General features: G+C 37.9%; 1 protein-coding gene across 4 annotated transcripts in view; it reads left to right on the top strand.

Moving 5' to 3' along the window:
* Nucleotides 1–18,359, top strand: part of LOC110161073 (peripheral plasma membrane protein CASK) — a 98,717-nt gene that overhangs the window by 57,214 nt on the left and 23,144 nt on the right. For 3 of the 4 annotated variants that reach the window (XM_055165983.1, XM_055165997.1, XM_055166001.1), the window contains exons 10-15: nt 1,985–2,068; nt 5,767–5,866; nt 11,817–11,834; nt 15,861–15,982; nt 16,159–16,236; nt 16,510–16,590. In XM_055165983.1, coding sequence (XP_055021958.1) covers nt 1,985–2,068; nt 5,767–5,866; nt 11,817–11,834; nt 15,861–15,982; nt 16,159–16,236; nt 16,510–16,590 — 483 coding nt within the window. The remainder of the gene's footprint in view (nt 1–1,984; nt 2,069–5,766; nt 5,867–11,816; nt 11,835–15,860; nt 15,983–16,158; nt 16,237–16,509; nt 16,591–18,359) is intronic. The other variant, XM_055165990.1, reaches the window with a different exon arrangement.

Raw genomic sequence — 18,359 nt, 5'->3', positions numbered from 1 at the left:
TTTCTTTCTGCTGCTCGATTATCGTTTTCTGCTGCAGATTTCACGACTTGCAGCAGGACAGAGGCTCTTTCTGCAGGAGACATGCACAGTAGAGCCAAGTGACAGTGGTACAGGAGGAACAGGAGCAGCAGATACTCACACACAAGACTAGAGCGCCCCCTGTCTGTCATTGTGAACATTTTAATATATAAGTCGCACCGGAGTATAAGTCACAGGAAACACCCAAACCATGAAAAAAAGTGCCACTTATACTCCAAAAAATACGGTACATGCGTTTGGAAATAGTTTGACCCACAAATCAAATATGACTTTAAACTTATCCATCTAGAATTTATTCATTACAGGTGTTTCTGTTGCTCAAAAATACATTAATTTCTCCTGTACATAGGGACGCTTCTCCACAGATCTGAACTGTAATGTAGCGTAGAGCTGTAACCTGCTCGTCTCTCTTGTTATAGATGAATTTAATCTATACTGTGGAACATTCCAGACAAGGCAATAACATCTCCATGGAGAAAAACATTTGCTGAACTCTCCGTGGAGTTTTTAGTCATCATTTTAACACGTGATAATTACTCAAATTGATCAAGGAAGTTGGTACTGTCTTCTCTTGTAATTTACTTTGTTTCACCTAAACTCATCACCACAAAAATGTTTCCTCTTTTCAAACCCACAGACCTGCTTTCATATCCTTTGGCACGAGTTTGCATGCTTCCACAACTGGCAAGGCAAAAAAAAAAAAGTTCATAATAATAACTTTTTAACACAAACATAAACTGTAATGAAAGCATGTTTGTTTTTTGTTTATATATATATATATATATATATATATATATATATATATATATATATATATATATATATATATATATATATATATATATATATATATATATATATATTTGTTTATGTTTTCAGCAGGTTGTTCAAAATGTGTGCTTGTCTTATTGGACTTGCATCTCCACAAACCTGACTCTTACCCGGCCTCAGTAGTAGTAGTAGTAGTAAGCAGTAGTAGTAGTAGAAGCAGTAGTAGTAGTAGTAGTAGAAGTAGTAGAAGCAGTAGTAGTAGTAGCAGTAGTAGTAGAAGCAGTAGTAGTAGTAGTCTAGAAGCAGTAGTAGTAGTAGTAGTAGTAGTAGTAGTAGTAGTAGTAGTAGTAGTAGTAGTAGTAGTAGTAGTAGTAGTAGTAGAAGCTAGTAGTAGTAGTAGTAGTAGTAGTAGTAGTAGTAGTAGTAGTAGTAGTAGTAGTAGTAGTAGTAGTAGTAGTAGTAGTAGTAGTAGTAGTAGTAGTAGTAGAAGCAGTAGTAGTAGTAGTAGTAGTAGTAGTAGTAGTAGAAGCGTAGTAGTAGTAGTAGTAGTAGTAGTAGTAGTAGTAGCAGTAGTAGTAGTAGTAGTAGTAGTAGTAGTAGTAGTAGTAGCAGTAGTAGTAGTAGTAGTAGTAGTAGTAGATTTTTAAGTTTAAGTTAAAGCTGCATTGTGTAACTTTTCTGGCAGAGAGTCTGTCAAAAGTTTTCTCTGTTTGTCTGGAATGTTTCACAGTATGGCATTAAACCTTTCTATTGTCATGGAGGCCAAACCGGACCAAGTTACAGGTCAGACCTGTGGAGAGGCGACGCCGCTCACAGTCAGAATTTCTGTTTTTCCCTCGGTATTTTTGAGCTGTAAAACCACTTGTAGTTGAATAAATGTAAAGTAGAGTGGTTTAAAGTCTCACTGTGGAACATTCCAGGCAGAGCAAAGATGTATCCATAAAAGTTACACAGTGCATCTTGAAAAATGAATTAAAAAAGTAGCACATACCATGCATTTTAAGTCTTTATTTATAAGAAATCACTCAAAAAAGGTAACTAAATTTAGATATAATACGCAGAAACATTACATCAAAAACAACTATCTCTAATTTACATATATTTATTTTGTTTTCATTGCACTTAAATTGATTCAATTTAATTTCATGTTTTTTGTTTGTGTGTTTTTGTGCAGGAGAGGGACAGGTACGCCTACAAGATCCACCTGCCCGAGACCGTGGAGCAGCTGAGGAAATTCAACGCCAGGAGGAAGCTAAAGGTAGTAGTAGTAGTAGCTGTAGTAGCTGGAGTAGCTGTAGTAGCTGGAGTAGCTCTAGTAACTGTAGTAGTAGTAGTAGTAGCAGCAGCAGCAGTAGCAGTAGTAGTAGTAGCTGGAGTAGCTGTAGTAGCTGTAGTAACTGTAGAAGTAGTAGTAGTTTATTTGGTCATTTTGCAGCACTACATAACAAAACATAGACTACAATCCCATAGATCAGGGGTGTCAAATTCATTTTGGTCCGGGGGCCATATCCAACCTACCTTGATCCCAAAGAAGCCGGATCAGAAAACTCAAGGCATAAAAACCCCAAAAATAACAGTAAGTTTAAATATTTGTGCAGAGAAACGCAAATCTACTTTTTTAATTGATGAACTCTTTCTTTTACAAAACATTATAATATTATGAACAACCTGGGACTTTAAGAAAAATACAATTTCAACACAATGTTTTAACATGAACTTGTATGTAAATAGGAATAAGTAAATTTTTCTTGTAAAATCCTGCACTCGGCTCCACTTTTCTCATGTTGGACATTTTTCTGATGAGGGTGTCACGGTCAACAGTCAAAACCATCGTCCTTTAAGAGCATTTGGAAAGAGACAAGTCTTCATTTGTGCTGCTCTGGTGGGAGGGGCCACGTACAGAGACGCTGCTCTGCTCAGCACTGCAGAAAATTTGCAATATTTTAATAGAAAATAGAATTAAAATATTTGAGTAGAAAACTCAGCCGAGGGCCAGATTAAAGGTCTTGGGGTGCCGTATGTTTGATACCCCTGCCATAGATCATGACCGACAGTGTTTAGGTTGAACTAAAAGGTACTTATAATGCCAAACCGTATTAAACAATGACAGAAGTCAAGTCCCAAGTCAAATACAGGCAAGTCCAAGTCGAGTCTCGGCCCATAAGTCCGAGTCAAGTCTAAGTCGTCTGCTTTTCGTCATTTCACGTTAAACAAAACACAACCCCAAGTCGGTTTATGATGTGGATTCGACATTGGAACAGATCAGATAAGGTGTAATTTGAGCTCCACTACAACCACTGCGTGATGTAAATGTAGAGTTTCACACAGCAGCAGCAGCAGCAGCAGCTCAGTCTCTGGTCTCTCTGCGTGTGAACAAATGTAAAGTGGTTTTATTTCACCACAGCTGTGCAGTCAGAGCTCTGCAGTCCTGCCTCAGATCAGTGTTTGTTTTTTGTGGTTTCATTCTTCTCAGATTTATCTGTTTTCCCTTATACGTGGGTAAAGCGGAAACTCTGCCATTTTAAGTAATAATTCCCCCGTAATTTTAACTTTAACTCTTTCCCCCATGAAGACGACATTTGACAACCCCCCCTGTTTCCTTAATGACGACTTTTGACACCTCCGTTGTATCACTAAAGACGTGATTTGACGACCTTTAGAAATGGCTCGGTTTTTCACATTTAAACAGAGACTGCGATAGGTCAGGGCCACTACAACCCACACTAGACTGACCAATAGGATTCAAGGATATGTTTTCGCAGATTTTTTCCGAAGTTAATCGAAGTAGTGACGATGGTAGCTTCCGGAAAAAACACAACACGAAACACGAGCAATGGAAAGATCGCGGCGCACAGTTTTAGAAATAATGAGGAGCGGACGTATTTTATGGATAAGTTTAGAGAAAGTGACTTTTATTGATTTCAAAGTGATGATGAAGTTGATTATAAAATGGAAAACAGCGATAGTGACGGACTTTCAGAGAGTGAATCTTACGAAGATGAGAATGCCGCTGATGCGTCTGTGTGGAGTCCTGCGATATCCGAACAAACTATCCGGGCTTTATACTCGATTATGAACCAAAATTGCCCTGAAATCTGGATGTTGCCCAGGCGAGTCCTTTAAAATATTTCAGTCTTTTTTTTCCAAGATGCGATGTAACAGAATCGCTACTGAACAAACGCTTATGCGGAGCTCTGCACACGAGAAAGTAACCAAGACGACAAATACTGGACACACACTGACGGGGAAAGAGTTTTATTATTATATTATTATATTATAATAAGCTGAATTAGTTGAATAAGTTAAATGAGTTGAATAAATTAAATAAGTTGAATAAGCTAAATGGAAAAAATGAATCAGGTGCACACAGGTGTACAACAGGTAAAAACAGGTGCACACTTGGATATACTGTATCTGGTGATATGAAATCTGTTTAAATACTTTGACAAAGTATATTTTTTAATTTTTTATGAATATAGTACTCAGAACATGCAGATATCAGATGCTGAATGTAGTTTTTTGTTTTCGATTTTGCACCTGACCAGGTAAACTCTCATTTTCAGTGAGCTGTTATACACCTATAAATGAGTTGAATCACATTTAAACATCAATAAATGAAGAGTTCAGAGTCTAAGGTTTCCAGAGATACAAATATGTCTGTGTTACAATTAAGTTCATGAGTGTAAAATTTATTTCTAATCACTGGTGGAAGTCTGTTTTCTTTTATGCAGTTCTGCTCTATGTTTAGCCCTAGTAACATATGTATGGGTTGTTCCTAGTAGGCGTCCAGGGGGGAAAGAGTTAACAGGCCGTTACTTTACCTAAATGTATGGTATATTGATTGAAATGCACATTATTATTGACGCTTCGCAGTGACGTCATGCTGGGGGTTTTCTACATGTGTTTATTTGGCGGAATGTTTATTAGTTTGTATGGTGATCCAATGCAAAGACACAAATACTGCCAAAAAACATTTAAAATGAAACACCAAATTTATTTAAACATCACAATGTCAGGTTTTCAGTTTAAGTTCTTTCTTGCAGTAATCCACAAAATGTATAAGATTTATGTAGTAGTATCTTCCTAGTTTAGACCTGGTTTAGATCTGGTTTAGTCTCTGGTTTTGTCCTGGTCTAGTACTGGTGTAGTCATGATGTAGTCATGATCTAGTCCTGGTCTAGACCTGGTTTAGACCTGGTTTAGACCCAGTTTAGTCTCTGATTTAGTCTTGGTTTGGTACTTGTTTATTCCTGATCTAGTCCTGTTTCAGTCCTGGTTTAGATCTGGTTTAGTCTTGGTTTATTCCTGGTTTAGTCCTGGTTCAGTCCTGGTTCAGTCCTGATCTAGTCCTGTTTCAGTCCTGGTTTAGACCTGGTTTAGGCCTGGTTTGGTCCCGTTTTATTCCTCGTTTAGACCTGAATTTAGTCTCTGATTTAGTCTGGGTTTAGACCTGGTTTAGACCTGGTTTAGTCTTGGTTTAGTCTTGTTTTAGTCCTGATTTAGTCCTGATCTAGTCCTGGTTCAGTCCTGATCTAGTCCTGTTTCAGTCCTGGTTTAGACCTGGTTTGGTCCCGTTTTATTCCTGGTTTAGACCCGGTTTAGTCTCTGATCTAGTCCTGTTTCAGTCCTGGTTTAGACCTGGTTTAGTCCTGGTTTAGTCCCTGGTTTAGTACTGGTTTACTCCTGATCTAGTCCTGGTTCAGTCTTGATCTAGTCCTGGTTCAGTCCTAATAAAGCCCTGGTTATTTAGTCCCAGTTGAGTCCTGGTTTAGTTCTAATTTATTCCCAATTTTGATGTGAAGTGTTTTAACAAGCAAACTGTATCTGCAAAACCAACTCTCTTTTACCTCTTACGTTAATTACAAATCACAAATTATGAATTAACGTCCTTTTTTCTGATCTAAATTGTGAAATATTTTATCTTATCTCAATTTTAAAAAACTGTTTGTCTTTCAGGGCGCCGTTTTGGCTGCAGTGTCAAGCCACAAGTTTAACTCTTATTACGGCGACCCTCCCGAAGAACTGCACGACTTCACCGACGATCCGACGTCATCAGGTACGAGCACGGGGACGGGAGGGCATCTGACACAAAGCCCTAAATTTACCTCATTTACCACTCTCCTCTTACTTCATAGTCTGAAGTGAAGCCGCTTAAATTGCATCAGTACTTCCCTGTCTCACTGAGAGGAACTTTCACTTCTTCACTACATCCACAAAACTCTAAATCTGCACGAAGTTTACACAAATTTAACTTACAATTCTTAAAGTAAAATGCGAATAGAGTGAATTTACTGGCAATTAAGCAAAACCTACAACGGACACTTTGCAGCTGATGGCGTGAACGTGATGCTAACTGTAGGCACTGCTCTGTCTGAGGTTTTATTAGACTTTAATCTGAGTTTTATTTTAACACAATCTGACCAGAAAGAACTGATTTAGGCTACGTTCAGACTGCAGGGCTTAAAGCTCAATTTGGATTTTTTTGTGAAATTAGATTTTTTATTTTATTTTTTTTTGCGAGGTCGTTCACATTTCCAATTACCGTATTTTCCGGGTGATTAGCCGCGGTTTTAAGCCTCTAACCGCATCAAAAAATGACCGCGCGCCCTGCAATCCAGAGCGCCCCATACACGAATCCACTCGAGTGTCCCAGCACGACTTCAGTAAACTACAAAGCCGCTCCACCCGCAGAACACGCAAACACACACGGAGCAGACAGCGACCGCACAGCGAAAAACACCCACAGACACACTCATCACTCCACGCCGACGAGGAACATAACGAAGGAACTGAAAAAGCGAGTCCTATGGGCCAATCTGAGTCACAACTGACCAACTGAGTCATCTCGACCGATCCAGCGGTCCCAGACAGCACCCTCCCTACACGCCACAACTGAACAAAGCCCAAAGTCACCGTGAACGCCACACAAACAAAACCACTCACCCATCACACTGTTGTGATTCCTTTAAAGTCCAGTGCAGTTTATTTGTGAAAAAAGTTAGAAAATAGACCATTTAATGACAGTGCGTCTTATAATCCAGAGCGACTAATCGTCCGTAAAATACAGTAAACGCGACTTGTGTGTGATCTCCAGTGTGAACTTTAAACGCCCCAAAATTGCCCCACATGCAGATAAACGTGCTCTGTGTTTACGGAAGTCGCCTAAACATGGACGCAGCATTGAGCACCTGGAGATTTTAAAGTCGCTGTTGTACCGGAGCCAGAACATGTACATCTTATTTGTGCCGCTTCTAGACGCAACTGAACAAATGAGTCACCGTGAACGCGCCAAACAAAGTGCCACTCACCCATCCAACTGTTGTGTTTCCTTTAAAGTCCGGTGCGGTTTATTTGTGAAAAAAGTTAAAAAATAGACCATTTAATGACAGTGCGCCTTATAATCCAGAGCGACCTATTTGGCAAATTTTGGCAAACTGAACACATGCTCTACTGTACAGGAGACACGACACGGAGGAGTTCGGCTAAGTAAAAAAAACAAAAAAAAACATGCAAAAATCCGTGAAACAGCGAGGCCGCGAAAGGTGAACCACGTTATAGCGAGGGACGACTGGACTTCAAGGTTCAAGGTTCTTTATTTGTCATTCAAGAGAAACACACGACAGAACGAAACGTGCTCCTCGAGGCCCAGCGATCACGAGAGATAAAAACCATAATAAATAAACTGTATTAAAAAGTACTTTGCAGTGACATCGTGCAGCTGACCTGTTGTAGTCCCGGCTAAATCAGCTCTTCCTGGTCAGATTGTGTTAAATTAAAAAGTAAAATTTAACGTAACCGAGCTTCAGACGCAGCAGTGCCTCCAGTTTGCGCCGCACCCCCAGGAAAAGTTTTTGACATCCGCTGCAAATTATCAACAAATACAAATACTTTACTTTGCTTTACCGTGCTGTTGCCACCTTTGTGCCTTCCTGGAAATGTTATTAATTAGCCTGGAATGTTCCACAGTGCGGCATTAAACGTACAAGTACATTAGAATCTCAATTTTTTAATTACAGCAGTTATTTATTTATTATTTTTATTTTTTTTTTGCATAATTTCACCTCTAATCAAATAAATGCATTACACATTTTTAAGCAGATCAGTGGGAAATTCTTGGCAAAGTAATAACATCTCCATGGGCACAAGCAGGTGGCCGACACTGCACCGGAAAAGTTACACAGTGTATCTTTAATCACAATCCAAGCTAAAGACACAGAGGGTTGGACGGCTGTGGAGTTTAGCTGAGTTGGCCGGCTCCGCTCTGCCGTTTCTGATGACAGTCGAGTTTGCGGCAGACGTGTGGACTCTGCGCAGCTCTATTCTTAGCCCGATTTTCGCTGCTCTGTTTTGTTTAACTTCCTCTTTGACGTTTTCCTCTCTCTAGATTCTTTTCCTGTATATTTTTGTCAACGGTGAACCTCAGAGCTGTGCAAAAACGTATGAAATTACTGCGAATGTTTAAAATAATTCCAAAAAGACAACGAAACTTCAACTGAAATCCGTGTGTCGGTCGTTCATTCCTTTTTCAATATAAAACCAAAAATAAGAAAACGAAAAAACAACTATTTTCTTCATTATTTGTCTCCAAAACCAAAATGAAAAAAACAGATAACGATTTTTTTTTTTTTTTTCAGTTTTCGATTTTGTGTTTAAATGAAAAATGGAAAAAACGGATAACGTGACTTCCATGACTGCGATGTCGGACTTTTGCACCGCATACGGACTGAACCAGGACTGATCCAGGTCCGGGACCAGACCAAGACCAGAGCGGGACTGAGACCGGGACCAGACCGAGACTGAGATCAGGCCTGAGACCAGACCGGGACCAGACCGAGACCAGAGCGGGACTGAGACCAAGACCAGAGCGGGACTGAGACCAGACCAGGACCAGGCCGGGACCAGACTGGGACCAGACTGAGACCAGAGCGGGACTGAGACCAGACCAGGACCAGGCCGGACCAGACTGGGACCAGACCGAGACCAGAGCGGGACTGAGACCAGACCAGAGCGGGACTGAGACCGGGACCAGACCGAGACTGAGATCAGGCCTGAGACCAGACCGGGACCAGACCGAGACCAGAGCGGGACTGAGACCAGACCAGAGCGGGACTGAGACCAGACCAGGACCAGGCCGGGACCAGACTGGGACCAGACCGGGACTGAGATCAGGACTGAGACCAGACCGGGACCAGAGCGGGACTGAGATCGAGACCAGACTGAGACCAGATCGAGACAGGCAGGGCCGGAGGTCGAAGCTGAGGCTCGAACCCTGCGGAGGCTCGGAGTCAAAGCTCGGAGTCCACTCTGGTCCCACTCTGGTCCCGGACCTGGATCAGTCCTGGTTCAGTCCGTATGCAGTGCAAAAGTCTGACATTGCAGTCACGGAAGTCACATAAACCATTTTTTCCATTCTTCATTTAAACACAAAATCGAAAACTGAAAAACCAAATCGTTATCCGTTTTTTCATTTTGGTTTTGGAGACAAATAATGAAGAAAACTGTTGTTTTTTTTCATTTTCTTATTTTTGGTTTTATATTGAAAAACGAATGAACTAATGGCACACAGATTAACTGAGATTCACTCACACCTGATTTTTACTGACTTAAAGGTGCATTTTGTATCCTTAAACCTTTCTATCAAGTTACAAGTCAGATCTGTGGAGAGGCGACGCCGCTCACAGTCAGAATTTCTGTTTTTCTCGGTATTTTTAAGCAATAAAATCACCTGTAATTGAATAAATGTAAAGTAGATCCAGTTTAACATCGCACTGTTGCACATTTGAAGCAGAACAGAGACGTATCCATGGAAACAAGACAGAAAAGTTACCCAATGCACTTTTAAAAACCCAATAATAAATACGCTTCAGTTGGACCCTATAGTGGTGGCACATGCATGTGAATTGGCACAGTGACCCAAATTTGAGCGCTAAACCACAGCAGTGACATTTAAAGACTTTTTTTTTAACTTAACGGTTTGCCCACAGTAGCAAATATAACCTGGGCTCATACTTTCTATATAGTTATAGTGTTATGAAACCGCTGCCAGGCCTGATTCACAGACACCTCTACATGTCGCTTTAGAGGAGAGGTCACTTCAGGCTTCACTGAACTGACTTAAACTCACGTGGGACAGAGCGCGTGGACACTTGTGGCTCCGCGAGTTTGGATTTGCGTTCAAGTCCGCCGCTTCTCCGTAAATAAACACTTAAAATCCGTACACTTACGGTCAAAGCAGAGACAGTATTCACCTTATTCCTGAGACTGTAAAGATACAAGAGTTTTATTTTGAAAGGAACAAAGACTTATGAAGAACAATACAACAGGTATTTATTTATTATGTAGTAGTAAACATAGTAGTAGTAGTAGCAGTAGCAGTAGTAGTAGTATTCACCTTATTCTAGGTCAGTCGTGGGCACCGTCATCAGCTTTTAGGTCAGAGGTGTCAAACTCAAAATTCACAGAGGGCCAAAATTTAAAACTAGGACTAAATCGTGCATCAAACTAAATGTTCAACGTCATCTGCATGTTTTCTCTTCTAACGTTAAACCTTTTCTTATTAAAATAAATGTTTAATAATAATAATTGAATCCAGAACAAGCAGAATATAAATTAATAACAATATTTTAAATAAATAATGTCTCTGTAGCCGGTGGGCAGCTCTAATACAGATTTGGTATGATCTCACGAGGCAAATATAATTATATAGAATGCCAAATTTGGTCCCCGGGCCTGAGTCTGACATTTCTGATTTAGGTTGTATTATTTTTTATGGGGACGATCTTTACAGTAAATAAGTTCAGTATAAAGCCGTTTTAACTCTTTCCCCCCTGGACGCCTACTAGGAACAACCCATACATATGTTACTAGGGCTAAACATAGAGCATAACTGCATAAAAGAAAACAGACTTCCACGAGTGATTATAAATTAATTTTACACTCATGAACTTAATTGTAACACAGACATATTTGTATCTCTGGAAACCTTAGACTCTGAACTCTTCATTTATTGATGTTTAAATGTGATTCAACTCATTTATAGGTGTATAACAGCTCACTGAAAATGAGAGTTTACCTGGTCAGGTGCAAAATCGAAAACAAAAAACTACATTCAGCATCTGATATCTGCATGTTCTGAGTACTATATTCATAAAAAAATTAAAAATATACTTTGTCAAAGTATTTAAACAGATTTCATATCACCAGATACAGTATATCCAAGTGTGCACCTGTTTTTACCTGTTGTACACCTGTGTGCACCTGATTCATTTTTTCCATTTAGCTTATTCAACTTATTTAACTTATTCAACTAATTCAGCTTATTATAATATAATAATATAATAATAAAACTCTTCCCCGTCAGTGTGTGTCCAGTATTTGTCATCTTGGCTATTTTCTCGTGTGCAGAGCTCCACATAAGCGTTTTTTCTGTAGCGATTCTGTTATACATCGCATCTTGGAAAAAAAGACTGAAATATTTTAAAGGACTGGCCTGGGCAACATCCAGATTTCAGGGCAAATTTGGTTCATAATCGAGTATAAAGCCCGGATAGTTTGTTGGGATATCGCAGGACTCCACACAGACGCATCAGCGGCATTCTCACCTTCATAAGTTTCACTCTCTGTAAGTCCGTCGCTATCGCTGTTTTCCACTTTATAATCAATTCCATCATCAGCGTGCCCATGCTCACTTCCTGTTTTTAGCTTTTGCACCAACACAGCTTTTTTATCAGCTTTTTCGCATCCCCACAGCAGCGCAAACGTGAATTGGTTCATCGTTTAACAGTAAATTTACGCCGGGCATGTACGTGGAGCCTCATTAAAATACAAAATATGCTAAATTTCAAATATTTTAAACTTTGTCAGACATATTGCTCGTTATTAAAAGCTGTTTCTTGTCTTATAATATGATTTTGCACAGCTCCGAGTTCCCCTGTGTTTCCTGTGTTTCCTTTCTCTTAATATTTCTCTTTCGTTTAATCGTATTCTTTGCTGTTCTGTCTCTGTAGGACTTTTAGCTGCAGAAAGTACGTATCCCCATTTGTGTTTGCTGTGGCATTTTTATTTTATTTTTTTACATTTTAATCATCAATCCAAAAAAAAAAAAATCACCCCAAATTCTGACTGTTTTTGTTTCGTATCTCTTCAGTTTTTCGTGTTTCATTTCGTTGCTTGGGCCTTGTTTGCTCCGACCCAAATTCATGACCAAATTTTCTGTTTACATGCATCATTTATTCATTAATAACAGTTAAATAAATAAATAATTCTTTTTTTGACATAAAGACATCTTAATTTTGTAATGCTGTTAGTAAAATACATTAAAAATAGATAAATAAATGTGCAAATTGATAGTGTTAATGCGATGCTTGTAAACAGACTCATTAAAAGTGCATGTTTTGCTTCTGTTTTTATGATTTATTTATGACATTTTTTTTCCTTCTGTTTGATCCATTTTATCCAATATTCTCAAAAACAACATCATTTTTTCCTTCAGAAGTGCAAATACCCATCTTACAATTCACTGCTTCACCACCAGATCTGCACAATATGGACAAAAGAGGAGTTAAAAACAATATTTAGGCGGAGGAGATTTTTTTTCTGTATGTATATCAAATGTAGAAACTAGTAAAGAGTCCAAACCTTTGACTGGTAGTGTATATTGGTTTATTCTAAATACATGATTAAAAAATTTACTTTTGAGGGACTGACAAACATTTTTAGTAAGTACAATTTCTACGAGACGAAACGTGTTGAAATTCAGTCCACGAAGATCGAGGCAAGAAGAGATTTTTTAAATAAATTTTTTAGGAATAAATTGTGCCATTCAGTTATTTTTTGCTTCACCGTTTTCGCTTTATTTAATGTTACAGTTTTGCAGTTATTGTAGCTGTGATTCAAAAAGTGTACTCCATTTTAACATAATTTTCCTCATGTGTGCACGATCTTGTGGCAATTTTGTCTTGTGGCATAAGATCATGTCTCATGCCTGATATTTAGTGAGTAAAAATACTAAACTTTTTTAAATATACTGAATATTTAAAGCTGCCATCTGCAAGTTTATTATAGTTTTTAAGTGGTTTTAAATGTTATTACAGATGTTATTGCAGATTCTATTACAGATGTTATTACAGATTACTTACAGACACTAGCTTTAATGGAATATATTTTAATTTTAAATGGAAGGGGAAAAAGAAAAAAAATGAAATAATGGCTATAAACGCTCTTTAAGTCTAATAGCATGTGCAGGTATTTTTTTTTACAGATGTTATTACAGATATTATCACAGATTCTATTACAGATGTGATTACTTGCAGACAGTAGTTTTAATTGAATATATATTTTAATTTCAAATGGAGGGGAAAAAGAACAAAATTAAAAGATGGCTATAAACACTTTTAGGTTTAATAGCGTGGGCAGGTGTTATTACAGACATTATTATCGTATTTAAGTGATTTTAAATTTTATTAGTCATGCTATTACAGTATTTTAGTGTTTTTAAATGTTATTACAGATTACTTACAGACAGTAGCATTAGTGGAATATATATTTTAATTTTAAACGGACGGGAAAAAGAAAAAAATGTAATAATGGCTATAAATGCTCTTAGGTTTATTAGCGTGTGAAGGTGTTATTACAGTGTTATTACAGATGTTATTACAGATGTTATTACAGACATTATTATCGTATTTATGTGTTTTTAAATTTTATTAGTCATGTTATTACAGTATTTTTGTGGTTTTAAATGTTATTACAGACGTTATTACAGTAACTTAGTGCTTAAATGTTATTACAGATGTTATTACAATATTTTAGTGTTTTTAAATGTTATTACAGAAGCTTTTAAATGTTATTACAGATGTTATTACAATATTATGTGTTTTTAAATTTTATTAGTCATGTTATTACAGTATTTTAGTCATTTTAAATGTTATTACAGATGCTATTACAAATATGATCACAAAACTTATTACAGATTACTTACAGACAGTAGACTTAAAGGAATATTTAATTTAATTTTAAATGAAGGGGAAAAGAAAAAAAAAATACATAGTTGAAATATAGTGACTGAAATTTGGTAAAAAACAAACAAACAAAAGAAAAAAACAACACTTTGAATTCTCAGTTGAGACATATTTACTTTACATTTACTACAGTTCTTAGATATTATGTTTAAGTTTAAATTCCTATGAAAACTTCCTGCTGTATTGTGCAAACCTAAACCTCCACCGTCACTGTTTTCAGCACAAACCCGTTAACCCAGTCACATTCATTCATTCATTCATTCATTCATTCGTTCATCTCCTGTCCTCACTGTCGTCCATCATGGCTCCATCCAAAACAAACTAAACTAAACTCTTTCTGATGCCGTGTTTCTCTGGTTTCGCTGCATGTGTGGGCGAATAGCAGGTAGTTATGAATGATCGTCTCTGCTTTTATATGTGTCGGCTTTGTGTGATTTTTTTCTATAAATGTTTTATCTTTTTTTTTTTTTTTCTACTTTCTGGTTTTGGTCTGAGGGTTAAATCTTAAATGTGTGAAATCTATTGTGTGTTTTTGAACGTCTGATTGGATGAAACGCTTGGTTATTTTTTTGTCTGTAAAATGGGACAGTTCCACATTTTGTAAAAGTTTTTTGATTTTAAAGGAAATGTAATGTAGGTTCCTCGTCCTAAACAGACCCGGAGTTTTGTTTTGACACATTGCATATTTAGGCTTAGTTCTTCTTTCAGACAGAAAATACTCTGTTCCACCTTGTGACCAGGGTGAATGAAACAAAACACAACTCCAGGTCTGTTTTTTTAATAAAGTAACGACATTATAACATGACTTAAAGCTCACAAGAGTCAATTTTGCATAATACAGGACTTTTAAACATTTAGCAGTTTGAATTGGCAGAATTTGGAGCTGAAACTATAGTAGTATGAAGTAAAAATATCACTAATATTATTACTACTATTACTAATTTTGATTTAGTTCTCGTTGAGTCTTGGTTTAGATCTTGTTTACTTCAATATTTTACTTGGATTTAGGCTGATTTTAGTCTTGGTTTAGTCATAATTTTGGCTCTGGTTTAGTCACAATTTATTTTGGAACTAATTCTGGACTAGACCAGCACTAAACTAGACCTGGTTTAGTCCTGGTTTAGTTCTGCTTTAGACCTGGTTTAGTCCTGCTTTAGTCCTGGTTTAGTCCTGTTTTAGCCCTGGTTTAGTCCTACTTTAGTCCTGGTTCAGTCCTGGTTTAGTCTTGTTTTAGCCCTGGTTTAGCCCTGCTTTAGTCCTGATTTAGTCCTGGTTTAGTCCTGCTTTAGACCTGGTTTAGTCCTGGTTTAGTCCTGCTTTAGACCTGGTTTAGTCCTGGTTTAGTCCTGCTTTAGACCTGGTTTAGTCCTGGTTTAGTCCTGCTTTAGTCCTGGTTTACACCTGGTTTAGACTTGGTTTAATCCAGGTCCTGGTTCAGATTGTGATTAGACCTGGTTTAGACCTGGTTTAGTGTTTGAATTGGCAGATTTCGGAAGCTGAAGCTGTAGTATGAAGTAAAAATAAAAATGCTACTAGTACTACTACTACTTTTACAATAGCTTTGATTTAGTTCTCGTTGCGTCCTGGTTTAGACCTTGTTTACTTCAATATTTTACTTGGATTAAGTTTAGTCTTGGTTTAGTCCTAATTTTGCCTCTGGTTTAGTCCCAATTTATGTTGGAACTAATCTTTAACTGGACCGGCACTAAACTAAGACCAAACCAGGTCTACATCGTGACTAAACTGGTCAAACGAGAACCCAATGACCCTTAGTCTTGTTTAAAACCCGGTTTAATCCTGGTTAAATCCCCATTAGATCTTGTATGTTCCAAACCTGGCTTTATCTTTGGTTTAGTCCTGATTTTCATTTTATTATCTGATGCTCCAAACATTTAAATAATCACCCGATATTAGTCCAAATAAATTTTTATTTTCTAGTAGATATTCTTTTACAAAATACTGCGCTGTCCCATTAAACCCCATTATAATTGTGTGCATTTAGTGACTGTAGTTCCCGTGTTCGTCCACCAGGGGCAGTGTCTCAGGTGCTGGACAGTCTGGAGGAGATCCACGCTCTGACCGACTGCAGCGAGAAGGACATGGACTTTCTACACAGCGTCTTCCAGGACCAACATCTGCACACACTACTAGACGTAAGAGCGTTTATAACCATTTAAAAATAAAGTAATAAATAATGTGATAGAAATAGAGTCTGAAGTTCACTGATATCTGAAGTCTGATTATTTTATTTGAGTAGATTTGTCATAATACATTTGTACGTGAGCCGTTTTCATCGATTCAGACTCAAACCGTGATTTTTGTTTTTCAGCTTTACGACAAAATCAACACTCGGTCGTCGCCTCAGATCAGAAATCCTCCCAGTGACGGAGTTCAGAGGGCCAAAGAGGTGAGGAAACCTGCGCCAATTCTGTCCTGTAGAAAGAAGATTTATTGCAATGACTGTGTAACAAGTTGGATTTTAAAGGAAGGAGTATTTTAGGATTTTACTTTATCTGTCTACTGGATTGAGAGTGATTTAATTTTTATTGGATTTTTTGTTTGCTTTACAATTAACAATTCCAAACAAATGTTACGCAACCAGAAATGTACTGGATTAGTAGATAAACTTATATGTATTTGAGGCATATTTTGAGTTTTCTTTTTGTTTTTTCATTTTCAGGTGTTGGAAACTATCTCGTGTTACCCTGAAAACATGGAGGCCAAGGAGCTACGGCGAATCCTCACCCAGCCTCACTTCATGGTAAAGACTCGGGATTTTATATTTTACCTTTTAATATAATGTCCTCGTTCAGTAAAAAAACAAACAAAAAAAACCCTCTTATTCTGTGTAAAAGCTTCTTGAAACATTCTGAAATACGTGGGATTCCTGGACTTGTTTAGTATTTCGTGTATCTGTTTTAAAAGTTCCGGTTTAGTTCTGTGTTAGTCCTCTTTTATAACAGGTTAAGTGCTTAGATTAGACCTGGTTTAGTCCCTGGTTCAGTCCTGGTTTAGACTTGGTTTAGTCCTGATTTAGTCCTGGTTTAGACTTGGTTTAGTCCTGATTTAGTCCTGGTTGAGTCCATGTTTAGTCCTGGTTGAGTCCATGTTTAGACCTGGTTTAGTCCTGCTTTAGCCCTGGTTTAGTCCTGGTTTAGTCTTGCTTTAGTTCTGGTTTAGACATGGATTAGACCTGGTTTAGTCCTGGTTTAGTCCTGGTTCAGTCCTGGTTTAGTCCTGGTTTAGACTTGGTTTAGTCCTGATTTAGTCCTGGTTTAGACTTGGTTTAGTCCTGATTTAGTCCTGGTTGAGTCCATGAGTCCTGGTTGAGTCCATGTTTAGACCTGGTTTAGTCCATGTTTAGACTTGGTTTAGTCCTGCTTTAGCCCTGGTTTAGTCCTGGTTTAGTCCTGCTTTAGACCTGCTTTAGACCTGGTTTAGTCCTGCTTTAGCCCTGGTTTAGTCCTGCTTCAGACCTGCTTTAGACCTGCTTTAGACCTGCTTTAGTCCTAATTTAGTCTTGCTTTAGTTCTGGTTTAGACATGGATTAGACCTGGTTTAGTCCTGGTTTAGTCCTGTTTTATTCCTGCTTTAGACCTGGTTTGGTTTGTGGACTCAGTTTGGACCTTGGTTTAGTCCTGCTTTAGACTTGTTTTTTTCCCTGGTTCTTGTCCTGAAATACACTGGATTCAAGTTCAGATTTCAGTCTTTTCTCTCAAATGTTAATGCTCTTTTACACTCTTAAACTTTTGAAATAAATCACAGTTAGAGACAACATTCATCAACCGTCTCAGCTCTAGTTTTGCTCTCGTGCCCAGTGTTTCTTTTTAATGAGCTTATGCCCCCTAGTGTTGGGACTGGGAGCCTTGTCAATCCTTAACACCTTGATTTAAATCCTCTTACGCTCTGAGCTTTGAGGTGGTGCCGAGACATGAAACTAGCAGCAGAGATGTCCAATTCAAACAGGAATATAAAAACTATACATGTGGGAAAACTATGGGAATAACTGCGAGAAAAAGGTAATAATTTAATTGTTTGAAATCGTAATTTTGATGAAGCTGTGAGAGCGAGCGAGAGAGTTTTATGTTATTTGGTGTCTTGAATCTGGGTCGTGAAGCCAGCAGCAGAATTGTAGTATTGATGAAGACAAGTTAAAGGTGCAATATGTAACTTTTTTAGTCAGGAAAAAGGGTGGGCGGGTCTGTCACCATGGAGATGTTATTGATTTGTCTGGAATTTTCCATAAATCGTATTAAAAAGAAGGTATTACTGATTTGTTTTTTTGTATTCTAACATGTTATAATAATTTTTCCTCATCAAAAACATGCTTAAAGAGGTTTTAGAAGTCATCCATGCATGTTTGAGTAATTTAGAGATCTCTCCCGGGTCGTATTCAAACCCTTTTTACAGTTAACTTCTGTGCGATGCTCCGCCTACAAATCTACATCACCCATGCTCCCACCAAATTATGAAAACAACAAGAAAGAGGTAGTTCCAGTTTGAAATAAGTTCACGTTTATTCACTACAAG

This window comes from Boleophthalmus pectinirostris, unplaced genomic scaffold (genome assembly GCF_026225935.1).
Source record: "Boleophthalmus pectinirostris isolate CB_2022bp ecotype Guang Dong unplaced genomic scaffold, ASM2622593v1 HiC_scaffold_11, whole genome shotgun sequence".
Classification (NCBI taxonomy): Eukaryota; Metazoa; Chordata; class Actinopteri; order Gobiiformes; family Gobiidae; genus Boleophthalmus; species Boleophthalmus pectinirostris.
This window is presented reverse-complemented; position numbering and strand designations above follow the sequence as displayed.